General features: G+C 31.7%; 1 protein-coding gene across 1 annotated transcript; it reads right to left on the reverse strand.

Annotated features, from left to right (window-relative positions):
* Window positions 1-9,285: 9,285 nt before the first annotated feature.
* On the reverse strand, window positions 9,286-10,504 carry Hmgcl (hydroxymethylglutaryl-CoA lyase). The gene is made up of 2 exons (XM_065501483.1): window positions 10,383-10,504; window positions 9,286-10,326 (listed from the first exon to the last, which is right to left on the reverse strand). Exons 1-2 carry the CDS (start codon window positions 10,434-10,436, stop codon window positions 9,406-9,408), a joined length of 975 nt encoding a protein of 324 aa, XP_065357555.1. The 5' UTR covers window positions 10,437-10,504; the 3' UTR covers window positions 9,286-9,405.
* Between the last annotated feature and the right edge of the window lie 3,543 nt (window positions 10,505-14,047).

The following is a 14,047-nucleotide window of genomic DNA, read 5'->3' on the forward strand; positions in this document are numbered from 1 at the left end:
GTTATTTTAGTTTGTCAAAATATTTTTCCCAAATGTCATGACTAATCGAATTGCCAACCCTACAATAAATTCTACGATTTCAAAAAGAATTACTGTCAAATAATGTTCTGCAATTTGCTAGATTTTGTACATGGTAACAGGTTTTAATCACTCGAAAGTAAAACGAGAAAATCATTTCATTTCTGCTTTTTTTACCAGGCCAAGTACTCTACATTGTGAATACTGCTAAGACCCCTTTCACACTAGGCAATTTAGTTGCCCAAGTCACTGGTATTTGTGGATGGCAGAGGTAATGTCGGGTGAAGGAGAAGAAAATTTTACATGCTGTTTTGTTGTTGGACAAAAGACTTGCGCAACAAAATTGCCTAGTGTGAAAGGGGTAAAAATATAGAAGGTAGTTCCCATATAATAATATATCCATAAAAGAGTTATTGAGAGGGAAAAACCTAAGTCTGTTGTCAAAAACCTAAGTCGTGAGAATGTATTAGTACATAGTATTGAGGTTGTATTGGTGCCTTTTAAATTTTCACCAGACACTCAAAGTCATAGAATAATATATCCATAGAAGCGTTACTGAGAGGGAAAAAACCTAAGTCTGTTGTCAAAAACCTAAGTCGTGAGAATGTATTAATACATAGTTTTGAGGTTGTATTGGTGCCTTTTTAATGTTCACCAGACACACAGAGTTCTATAAAAATGTTTAAATTTAAATTTATTTAAATTTTCTTCTATTTTCAATGCCAAAAAATGAAACTGTTCTATAAATTAAATTCTACCACAAATAAAATTAATGGGTGGCAACCGAACTTCAGTTGTGTTGCCAGAGGGCAACCACAAATTTCTGGTTGCCAGTTTGACAACAGCTATCATTGCCACACAGTGGGGGATCTGAGAAAAAAAGTGGAAATAAATCTGTAACTTCTAAGCGAATAGACCGATTTTAATAAAAATTCCCATGGCTATAGAGGACGTGTTGATCAGTTCTGAATTTGGGCTTATAACACCTAGGAGCGCCGAGCCACAATGCCTCTAAGTGGGGCACCTCGGGTATATCAAAAATTAAAAATTATGCCAAATTTTTGCGATCCGATTTAAAAGATTTTTATATATTTTTTATTTATTTATTTACGAAAAACCAACCGAGCCCATAGGGCCATATATAGTTGGTAGACTAGCAAATATATATGTTAAAATAGGCAACTTAAATCAATATTACAGATAATTTCATTAATACATAAGAGGCTGACTACAAAAATGAATTGCTTATATGTACATATGTGTGTGTAAATAACTTCATATATGATAATATCTATTAGCGCTGTATAATTTTAAAATTCATTGCAATCTTTAAGAAAAAAGTAATAATTACATTAAATCACATTAGTGGATGCATATTAGGGTGGGTCAATTTTTTTGACTACTAAGCGTATAGCAAATTCGTAATCTACGGAAAATTCTAAGAACTTTTCTAGAAGAAACCATGGTTCTAAAATCAAAATCGTGCTTCCGGTTTTTTACGAGAAGATTTGGAGCTCAAGACCTCTTTTGCTAGGAGACCTCGGGTATGTTCAATTTTAAAAATAATAATATTTCTTCGTTTGTAGATATATATAGAATCTTCTCGTCGAGTACTACATATAACACCTCGTAGCTGTCAATTATCTCTTATAGCGTAAGAGATATTGGCATTTGAATAATACATTTTTAACATTTTTACCCACCCTACTCCAGTTTTTTGATGACCGCGGTTTCAAATATTTTCCGATTTTCTCTATTTTTAATTTATAGGACTAACAATAAATGTATATATAACATAAAGAAAAAATTGATTAAAAATAGTGACTGAGTCCAAAGTTATGCTTAAATTTCAAAAAATTAAAAAATGCGATTTTTCGTTATTTTTTTGGGAAAAAGGAGCTTTTATTCTTTTTAAGTTATCTAAAAAAATTTCTAAGAAGATGTATAAAGAATATATGCATTTTTAATTGATAGACATAACGTATTATTCTATTAAAAAGTAGTAAACACTTATTAAACTCATGAGCATTACATCCAGAATAAACTTCAATACAATACAATAGGTTAGACATTAGAAAAGAATGTGCAATAGTTTTTCGAATAGAAAGTGGTAAATACAAATTTAAGGAATATAATTTCCTTAGAGTAAAATTAATTTTAGAGCTCAGAAAATTAATATGTTGGGAAAAAGTTAGATGTTTATCCAGCTTAATACCAAGACATTTGATGCATTCAACGAACTCAATAGGTTCATCATCAACTGTAATAGATAAATGCACTTCGGAACCATGCGGTTTAAAAAGCATAGCTTTAGTCTTTGCAGGGTTTATCTTCAGATTATTTTCTCTCATCCATCCAGAAACATTAGATAATATAAGATTTATATCATATTGAAACACATCAAGAAGCTGAAGATGACCAGAAAATAAAAGTTGTATATCATCTGCAAAGAGAAAATCCTTATGTGTATTCAAACTTAAAAAAAAAAATAAAAGTCGGTTTTTTCGCCTTTTTTTTTTTTCGAAAAAAGTACATACATTAATTTTAAATTATACAGAAAATAAGAAAAAGATACATAAATAATGTTTTTATATTTTTCTGAAAGATAACATCTGTTGAAATATTATAAAAGCAAAATAATATCAAAATTCGTTTTAGTGCGTCGTCCAGAGCCTTCCGAAGTAGACTTATTTTGCAAATTTCAACTTTAGACAATAGTTCTCTAATCGCATAGCTGCTTTCAAAAAATTAAGACCTGTTTTGTATGTTTGGTATATTTTGTATGTTACTCTCAGCTTACTCTCAGTTGCGCCTAGAGTTGTCAAACCGGTGTTCGTGTTGTTCGTTTGTTAATTTAATTAAATTAACAAAGACCTCTTTCATTCTAGGCATTTTAGTTGCGCAAGTTTCTTGTGTTTGTAGATGCTAGAGGTAATGTCGGGTTAAGGAAAAGAAAATTTTGCATGCTGTTTTCTTGTTGGGCAAGAGACTTGCGCAACTAATTTGCCTAGTGTGAAAGGGGTCAAACCAAGGTAAGCAAACTTTAACAGATACATAGAAGTCAGAAAACATATCGAGCAAAAAATAATCATCCCTATCGCGAATCAACATTTCACATGAAATATGTTCCCATTTCAGTTCATCAACTTTCACGTGAAAAAATTCCCCATGTTTTTTTTTTAGAATTTTAAATTTGGTTGGCGGAGTTGAAAAACTCTCAAATTGCCAGGTTATCCCACGTTGATTTTAGTTCCCAGTCGACCTATATCTTCATATAGGAAGCTGGAACTTTAAATCATTTATTAAAAAGTTAGGTTATGAAAACCAAAAACGATTGCATGTGGACAATGCAAACTTCGAGAAACTGTAACGCGGTACAGTTAGACGAAGCCAATCATTATCCAATGCGAGAGTGAGCCGCAAAACTCTCGAAGGCAGCGAAAAAGGGACGGCCTGATTGCCCTTAAGCGATAATGACAATGACGCGCGAGCTCTTTCTCCACCCAGAGCTGAATTACGACTGAATTCCCCATGTTGAGAAATTTTTAGATGGAATTTTGTAAACAATAAACAGCTGCTACGAACAAAATCAACTATTGTGAATGAAATGTTTATGGGAATATCACGATAGCAATTTTCCCTTCGAGGGAAATGGATATTTCATGGGAACATAAATTTCACATGTTTTTCACGATAGGGGTGAATATGGCTTTTTAACGTCACCTGTAATAAATTCACCATGTTATACCGTATGTAGTAACATTTTTTAATATACATTTTGGTTAGAACTAAATTAAAGTTTATCAAATCATATATTGAAGCTCAGTTCAGTTTAACATTAAAAGAAGTTCAAAATCCACACAAAAGAACTAATATTGCAAGAACTAGCTACTTAAAACTAGATTCTAATTATTTGGATAAATTTTCAAAAATATTGAATTAAATCTTTTATACAATGCAATTTAATGTGTAAATTTAAATTATATGTTAAATTAATATTTGAAAGACTGAACGATTTTTAAATTTGTTTTAATAAAAAAAAATAAAGCTTAGCCCTAATTTTGTAAATCACTTGCGTTAAACGCTTCACCAACGCTGTTGTGAACGCGTAACAAAAAATATAAAATTTTATAAATCACTACGGCATTGCGTTTAGTCAACGCCGAAATATTACGATGTTACTTCTATAAGTTGATACTAAAATTTAAAATAAAAAAAGATGTACTTATATCGTGTTGGCAATGCTGTAAGCCAAACAGCTGTATGGCGTTTATTTATTTTTGAATCCATAAAATAAAAATATAACAAAATAAATATTAAAAACATAAAAGTGAAGTTTTCTGCTGGGGTAGAGAACGATACTTGTGGAAGCTCAGTACAGGAATTCTATAACTTTTTAACGACAAAATTTTGTCGTTAAGTTATTAAAATTCATAAGTTATGCATTAAACACATTCAAGACAGCAGGCTACCAACTTCAATCTGTCAAAAATAAAATGCACACGTTTATATGGAGACGATTATTTTAACGACAGCACAGCTACACGGCCACACGACTACTCATGCCGATGTAGCCGAATTAGGCTAATTTCTATTTTTGTCAACTACAAAACAGAAATAGTGTTGCTAATATAATAAAAAAATGTAAATCAAATTAGTGCTTAAAAAAATATATTTTTTTTTACTTAATTAAGAGAAGTTTCTGATAACCATATTGAAATAAATTAATAACAGGTACATAATTAATTATATCCATATATATATTTTTACTCAAAATAATTGTTTCAGTCTTAAATACTTTGGAATGTTGTACGGTTATTTTTTATTAAAGTGGCACCACTGAATTATTAATCAGCTGTTTACTTTGTAGCTGTCGTCTTTAAAATAATTCAGTAGCTGCCACACGACTACAACTGTAACCAGCAGAATTTGTGTTCGTGTAGTCGTGTAGCCTGTTGTCTTGAATGTGTTTAATGCATTAACAATACTTATCGTTAAGAGATACTCCGAATTGAATTATATGGATTATTTTCGTTAAAAATAGTCGGTAAATAACGACATTTGTCAGGTTAACAACAAATAAAATGTTCTAGTTAAGCCATAACGATAATTGTTAAGAAGTTAGTTTTGTAAAATAAATATTTGAAATAAGACGTTCTTTGAAAGTACGATTGGTCAACCTTTTTGTGTTCGTTAGATACAGACTGATTTGAGTTTTAAATATACAAATCAACTTGCCTTAATTATCATTTGCTTTTAAAAAATAGTATTCGAATTTTAAGAGCAACTTTTATATGGGGCATAATATCCTTATTTAACACATTTCTGGAGTATATAATGTTCAAATTTCTTAATGAGCAATTTATTTAGCGTTGTGATACGAGTATAAACTTATATAAAAGCTAAAAAATCATTTTTAAGACCGTTTTCTTAAAAGGAAATTCATCCGAATTTTTCGACGGTCCTTATAACAACAAATATCTAAATTCTGAATGATCACTTGTGGTGGCATAGACATGGATTACACTGGGTTACTTTGATTTTTAGAAAAAAAACTCTTGTTCTTGTGTTTGATTTTTAAATATAAATGCGATTGTTTATCCACACGACTACAATTTTATCTACCAACACGAAAATACAGTGAACATTTTAATAAATACCCAGTTGGGCACGTCTTCAAGACATCCTCAATGATAGGTGCACGACAATGTATATTCGTCGACGACATATGAGGGACAGCCAGAACAAATCGTCAAAGACTTTTTCGAACAAATGTCGCGAAAATCGTGGACGACTAAAAGAGAGACAATGTCGTTCAGTTTGTCGTTTACATCATAACCATGAAATGTTCGGCTATAAGTTAATAGAAGACCACATTGAAGATAATGTCGCTCAACGTTTCGTCAACATTCAAGACATTGTCGCTAATCTAGTCATCAATTGTCTTTGATATAAGACATGTCTTACATAAATCGTCAAAGACAATGTCGTCTACGACGATTTTTCCTACTGGGTAATAATAAAAATGATTTTTTTAATTTTAAAAATATTGAAATTTATATTTTTAATTATATTCGTCGTTAATATGTATTACCGAGAGAAATCGTTAACATCAAATACTGAATATTAAATTCGTTAGAGCAACCGATATTTTTCGTTACTTAACGACATCGGTAGGAATATATAAAATCTTACAGAATTGCGGTACTGGGCAGACATTTGATGTTAGTCAAAGCCTAAAGTAGTTACATAAGTATGTTTATTTCAGAAATAATTATATTTCAAAATGTTTAAATATTTGTTATTTTATTTTTAAGAATATTTGACCACTTTTTAAACTAACGCCATGAAAATTGAAGCGTTAATTTTGACAATCAAAGTGACAAAAAAAGTAAGCGTTGCGTTGTATAAAATGTACAATTTCAAACAACTACAATCACAATAACGTAAGAATCAGATTTTACAACGCGAGCAGTCACTTGCTTGAACGCAGTGATTTACTAACTGTAATGTAATGCAACGCAAAGAAAATGGAGGCGTTGCGTTTTATAAAATTAGGGCCTTAATTTATACCCAAATTCTTAAATTGACAAAAAAGGCTAAAAACCGGTTATTCGAACAGGGGCCGAATTACCGCATTCGATATCGAGTAAAATCGATCGTAATTATCTTAATTGAGATTACGGCATTCGATATCGAGCATGAAATTTAGTACATTTGGTTATAATTACGATATCGAAATTATTTTTCGATACGATAGTTCATTCGATCACGAGTGCGGTAATTCGGCCCCAGGTTTTTTTTTATAGAAAAAACCGAAAACCGGTGTTTGAAAATTACGCTTTTTCGAATTATTCGAAAACCGGTTTTTTGAATATGTCGAATATTTGACAACTCTAATTGCGCCTCTAGCTTTGTTTTCAGCCCAATTTGAAAGTAAATTTTTTTTTTTTATATTTTTCAAAGGATGGGCAAATTTAAAATTAATATGGTATTACTATTTTTATGAAAACTTCACAATCCTTAAGCATGTCAGAAATAGAATTTGAAAAAATAGAGAATGAAATTACCTTCTATTTTTCTACTATGCTAGATATTTTAACTTTGATTTTCTGACTAAATATATACCGAACCACTTTATTACACTTCTACTAGGGTATTCATTCGAATAATGATCGATCGATTAATCGAATAATTTCTTACGAATAATTATTCGAACAATTTAAAAATTAACATTTTCGAATAACGAATAATTCGAACAATTTTATGTAGAATAATCACATAAATGTACATTAGAGTGACAGCCGATTTTTTTTTTTAGATTTCAAAGAGTGCCGGGTGGGATGTTGTGACACTAGGCCTAAAAGTTAAATCCTGAAAATTTGAGCCAAATCGGACAAATCTGGGCGCGCATCGAGGTCCAAAGTTCAGATATATGCAAAATGTTACTATTTATATGGAATAAATAGGTGAAACTCGTTAACTTTCTGCATTGTTTTCTAGAAATATGTAGATTTATTTATATTAATGTAAATAAAATAAAAAAAAAATGGAAATTAACTGTATTATCGCTAAAATTCGGAAAAATGCAAATTTTTCAGTTTTTTTAAAAATTTTGCTATTAAATAAATACTTTTGCAATTATCGTTGTAATGAGATACAAATGACAAAATTTGGTTAAAAAATTTTAAAATTATTACAAATTCGCCAGACCATTAACGTGTTTCAGGCCACTTGAACAAAAAATTTAGAAAAAAAATTAACATATTTCGGGAAAAATTAAAATAAAAGCTAATTTTTATTTAAAATATATCCGTATTTACTTGTGTTTGAGTTTTTGTCTTCTTAGGATATCGTTAACCTATTCGCAGGTATGGCCAACAAAAATAGTTTTTTTAACGGCCGTTTCGAATCTCCATTTTCAAATTTTTAAAAATATGAAAAAATTATGTCAATACCTCTTACAGTTTTTCCGTACCTTTTTTAAATTTATTAAATTGCTTAAAATTTTTCATAATTCCAAATTTAAATAAGTAATAATGACTTACAAAAATTGTATTGATTCTGAAATTCGACAAATAACTAAAGATAAAGGGAGTCTTTCGATCACTGTAGATGAGTGGTCCGATAGCTCCTTCGCCGATAAATTCGCCTTGATGGATGGCAACCGAACTTCAGTTGCGTTGCCAGAGGTCAACCACAAATTTCTGGTTGCCATTTAACAACAGAAAATGATGCTGCCAGTTGCCATATGTAATACCATTTAGGCAACTGACAACGCAACTGAAGTTCAGTTGCCATCCATAATAGGGTTCTATAGCTGAAACAAAAAGTCGACCTTTCGACTTTTTCCGTTTTTTAAAAGTCGACATTTCGAACTTTCGACTTTTGGTAATTTATGAAAAGTCGACTTTTCGAACTTCCGACTTTTTAGTTAATCGACTTTTCGACTATTTTCGACTTTTGTCAACTTTTTACCATTTCTTGTAAAAAATACATGGTTTCTACATTTATTGATGCGCCTTTTGTAATGTTTAGCAATAAAAATGAAATTTATCCAGTAGCCCGTCATAAGTAGGCCTTCTCTTAGCCCTCTAACAGCAGCGAGTATGCTGGGCCTTGGCTCGCAATGACACGCTGTGTAAATTTTAAATGATTTTGCCATGCGGCTAGAAGTCCTTGTGTCTGCAAAATGAGGCATTTAAGCTGAATTCACCCATGAGTTTCTGAAACATTTTTTGTTCAGAACAATTTTTTTTATATGTAGTTTGAAGTCTCAAAAATAGAACGTCAAACTACATATAAAAAAAATGTTCCGAACAAAAAATGTTTCAGAAACTCATGGGTGAATTCAGCTTTAGGAAGGCCTCTTTACTGCATATTTTTCCCGCTGGGTTATTGTTGAAAATTTTTTGATGTAGACTATTTTCATTTACTCACTTGTTATTAGAAGGGGTTCCATAGGACTTCATGAACACCTTCTAAGAGCAGGCAGAGTGGAATGAGTATCGGATCTTTTAGAATGAATAAGAATGCCTTTTAGAAGGCCTACAAACTGAATAATTTTTCCCGCTGGGTTAAAAAGGCACTAACACATGTACATTTTTGTTACTAAAGCATGTTTAGAGCTAGGTACTTTTTCACTAACCCATGTTTAGAGTTAGGTACTGCTGTCAAAGAATCGTACTGTATACTTGGTATACTTTGGTATTTTCCATATAATGTTAATGAATTTGCATGGAAATGAACTTTCGCAAAAAAACGCAGTTAATAATTAAAAGTATTTATTGAAAAATTATTTTATTTCCGCTAAGAGCTCAAAAAATTAAATGCCATCGTTTTCTTTATCACAATATTCTTAAATTTGTACACATATTTTGTACATCATTAGTTGATCGAAGCTTGTGGACCTTTCCAAGCGCGATTAACTTTAGACTCGGATTGTCTTCCAAGTTCGTTGCAAATATAACGCCCAACCAAAATTAATTTATCCAAATCGACACCAGTTGCTATACCCATGCCTTGTAACATGTAAACGACATCTTCGGTGGCTGCGTTACCAGAGGCCCCACGAGCGTAAGGACAACCACCCAAACCGGAAACGGATGCATCCACTACTGAAATGCCATATTCGAGAGATGTAAGTATGTTTGATAATGCTTGGCCATAAGTGTCATGACAATGTACAGCCAGCTTATCTGCCGGAACTGCGCGAATAACTTCCTCCAACATTTTGCGCATTGTACCTGGTGTACCAACACCAATAGTATCACCCAGTGATATTTCATAGCATCCCATGTCGTATAGAGCTTCGACAACTTTTACGACATCTTTGGGTTGTATAGCGCCTTGATATGGGCATCCAACAATTGTAGAAACATAACCGCGTACTTTAACATTATTCAGTTTTGCTGCTTCCAAGACAGGTCTGAATCGTTCAATACTCTCAGCAGCAGTACAGTTGACATTCTTTAGTGAAAATGCGTCTGATGCAGCTCCAAATACTGCTACTTCTTTGGCACCGGCCTTCAAAGCACTTTCAAATCCCTTTAGATTTGGCGTTAACACTGGATAAGAAATGCCTGCTACTTTACGAATTCCTTGCAATACTTCAGCGTTATCACCCATCTGAGGCACCCACTTAGGACTGACAAAACTTGTGACCTCAATTGTTTGCAAGCCGGTCTCGGACAATTGATCAATTAATGAAATTTTTACATCGGCTGGCAAAAGTTTTGGTTCGTTTTGCAAGCCATCTCTTGGTCCAACCTCAACTATACGCACCTGAGCTGGCAATGTTTTAGTTTGCTATAAAAATAATTTAATATTTATTTATAACTAAATATGAACAAATTTTCATTTACCGTGGCCAAATAACGCCTAGTTCCAACTGTAAGAAACTTGTTTATTCCGAACATTTTGTTTTCTTAAAATATAAAACTTTTAATTTAAGCTATTGCACAATCTGTCCGTTGACTATGCAAATCAAGGCGAATTTATAGAAGGTGACGACAGAACTACAACAAATACAACATATACAAAAACAACAGGTACTTTGTTTTTGTAAAAAGATAAGTGAACTGTCAAAGTTGCCTGTGGTTGTTTTTGCTTTTGGGTTTGTTGTATTTTTCGCCACAACAAACACAAGTGAATTGACAGTTCACTTGTCTAAACAACTGAATAAAAAAAATAATCAGCTGTTCTTCTGTCGTCACCTTCTATAGATTCGCCTTGATGCAAATGTTCAGTAATCAACTAGTGGTGGTATATCAAACAGCTGTTTCTTATCAATATAAAACGACAACAGTAGTGTCAAGAAAAATGGCATCGATAATAATATCGAATTTTTTAATTTAATTGAAGATTGCCAAACAGATTTATCAAAATCGCGAAATGAAAAACTAAACGTAAATTAAAGAAAATTGTGTTTAATTACATTGTACATATTTCATATAATTAATAAATGGCATCCAGATGCCGCGTTTTTCTCACAAAGTATACAGAGGTTGATAGAAATATCTTCTGTCTCGTAACACCTATGTATACTTTGTTTTTTTTTTTTTAAATTGGACTTTATCGGTCATAAATGTTTAATTAAAATATAGTTAAAATAGTTAAAATATTTTACACTACCACTATAGTGATGAAAAATAGTGGAAAATCAAAATGTTGTCACTATAGTGGGATTTAGTGGAAACCTTAGTGCACTAAATATTTAATGCACTACCTCAAACTCTGCTTGAGATTGAGACACTATGCCCTAGATGCGTTTTCAAAGGATTATATGCAGGCAACATCTATTCGCCTTGAATACCCAACTGGGGAATTAACTCTGAGCTGTATATATTGCCCACCACGTTTTTCGATGACCAAGGAGAAATTTGAAGAATCCTTTATAACACTAGGAGATCGGTTTCTGGCATGTGGAGACTACAATGCCAAACCTACATATTAGGGTTCGCGATTGGTAAATCCCAGAGGTAGACAGCTGTATAAAGCTCTAGTTGATCGCAAAAATTGCTTCAACTTATTGGCCAACTGATCCTAGAAAAATTCCTGATCTAATAGACTTTGCCATATGTGGAAATATTATTCGAAATGCAATATCCACAGAAAAATTCTATGATCTATCTTCTGACCATTCTCCTGCAATTATTAATTATTTTGAGAGACCCAACCAGTGATGTTATACGCAGGGAAAAATCCCTATTCGTACGGATTTTCTGCAAAAAAAATGACCGTAGGGAAAAAAATTTCAATAATGCGGCACAAATATATTAATTTGGCAACCTTAATTTATACCTGACTAGCTGACCCGGTGCGCTTCGCCACCCCAATTAGAAGAAGGAAATAGCACTATTAAGTCTCCATTTGTGAAACTAATTGTAAATGTCTAATTTCATGTTTCGAGGTCCATTATTATAGAAAATGCTAAATAAAGTTACCACCAAAGTCACCTTTTGTGAATTCAAATTCATTCAGAATCATGTGTGCCTAATTTTAAATTTTTAGGTTTATTATTATAAAATATTCGAAAGGTACCATTGCAGTGAATAAATAGTACCTCTGATTATCACTTTTGAAATTCACATTCACTAAACCATAACCCGTCAAGTTTGAATATTCAATTTGTATATCATTTCCTATATTATCAACTAATTTGGTTCTAAAGCACTTAATATTTAATAAATTATCACAAAACCGAAAAAAGAACGAAACCGATCGGTTTTCAATTTTTTAAAACCGAAACCGCAGTTTTGAAATTCTTCGGTTTATAGAAAATTCAAAAAAAGTAACCATGAGAATAAAGAAAAAGTTTAAAAAAGTACCAAACTGTTTACCCGGATTTGGCCCAATATACACCTTAGCATTCGAGTTCCAAATAACACCCTGTTAGTTAAAAAAATTATCAAATTGGCTTAATAATTTCAAATAAAATGTATTTTCCCGATTTTATCCCCTTTTTGGTACGTTTTTTATCCCCATTGCGGTGGTAAAATTTTATTCAAATAAATTACTGTATCGTTGTGGGAGCTCATAATAAAATATTCGTATGTCTATGTCAAATTATAGAAAAACTTATTTTATGAAAAAGTACCAAAAAAAAAAACACAATTTTTATCCCTTAAGGGTTCGAATTTCCAAAAAGTACCAAACTTATATTTTTTATTTTTTGATAAGTAAAGAATACGATTTAAAATTTGTTTCTATGCTTATTGGTTTAAAAGATACATAGGGTGCTAAAAAAGTACCAAAATACAGTTTTTACCCGTTTGCTCCCCTAAAAGGTTCGTATTTCGAAAAAGTACGAAACACCTGTCAGCTTATTTTTTAAATGGAGTAACATGCAATTTTAAGTTTTTTTGTATCTTTATTAGTTTTGAAGATATAAGGTTACCGAATTTACCATTTTTTACCCCCTAAACGTTCGAATTTCCATAAATCTATTCTTAGTGGATCGTTTTGGGGAGGGAGGAACCCACAGTTAAAATTTCATGATTCTAGCTTCAGCCGTTTGGGCTGTGCGATGATGAATCAGTCAGTAACGTTACTCTTTTATATACACTGGTGGACAAAATTCACCGCCATTTCCCCTTTAGGACGTATAAAGGATCGCCACGCAAGTTAAAAAGACTTGTTTTAACAGAAGTATAATTAAAATGAATTATTGTTTTTGTTGAAAAAATAAAATTTTGTGTTTCAATTATATTTATAACGTGGTAGTCCTTTAAACATTCTAAAGGGAAATGGCGGTGACTTTTGTCCATCAGTGTATATAGATATTGCTTCGTTATGACAAAATTGTTAGTGCTTTTGCACAGATAACTTTGTTTTGACAACAAACGTCATTAACGATAAATTATGATAAATATTTGTCAAGTATAGGCAGGGGGTAAAAATAAAATTCTTGATACGGACCAAGGCGTATTTAACTAGGTGGCAGCAGTGGCGAATTGAAATAAATACAGGCGAATTCACTAATTTTTTATATATAGAGTTTGACATACGGGCGTACGGACGAATATTTTTTATATATGTAGTTTGACATTTGTGCGTACTATTTCTATAATCAGCTGTGCTGCCGATGGCACCTTATTAAATGCACCTTGATACGGACACATTACAAAATATCAAATGTCTTTGAATGATCGCTTGCCGCCATTTTAGCACTAAGAAAAGAAATAAGCAACACCATACAATTTTAATTTCAATTTGCATTGTCCGCTCTTTTTTACAAAGTCAAAAGTAAAAATTGTTATACCTTCCAGTGTACCGAAACTCATTTAAAAATAATGGTATTCTTAAACCTGTACGATTGTCAGGAAATCACCAGTCAAACAAATGATTTTTCTAGTATCCAAACAAAATCCAAAAGTACTTTTTTAACCAATGAAATGATTGTGATTTTAAGTGAATTTATTTGAATATATATGTATAAATTTTTAAATTTATTACAGGTTTATAAAACAAAATTTATATGGAAATTTTGATTTATAAACCTTTTATAAAATTCAAAATTGATTATGAA

Source organism: Calliphora vicina, chromosome 2 (assembly GCF_958450345.1).
Source record: "Calliphora vicina chromosome 2, idCalVici1.1, whole genome shotgun sequence".
NCBI lineage: Eukaryota > Metazoa > Arthropoda > Insecta > Diptera > Calliphoridae > Calliphora > Calliphora vicina.

What these genes read in the sequence shown, in the direction of transcription:
- Hmgcl (XM_065501483.1), bottom strand. Translation starts at nt 10,436, where the DNA reads ATGTTCGGAATAAACAAGTTTCTTACAGTTGGAACTAGGCGTTATTTG. An exon ending in CTAGGCGTTATTTGGCCACG is followed by an intron (nt 10,327 to 10,382) that starts GTAAATGAAAAT and finishes TTATTTTTATAG; the next exon opens with CAAACTAAAACATTGCCAGC.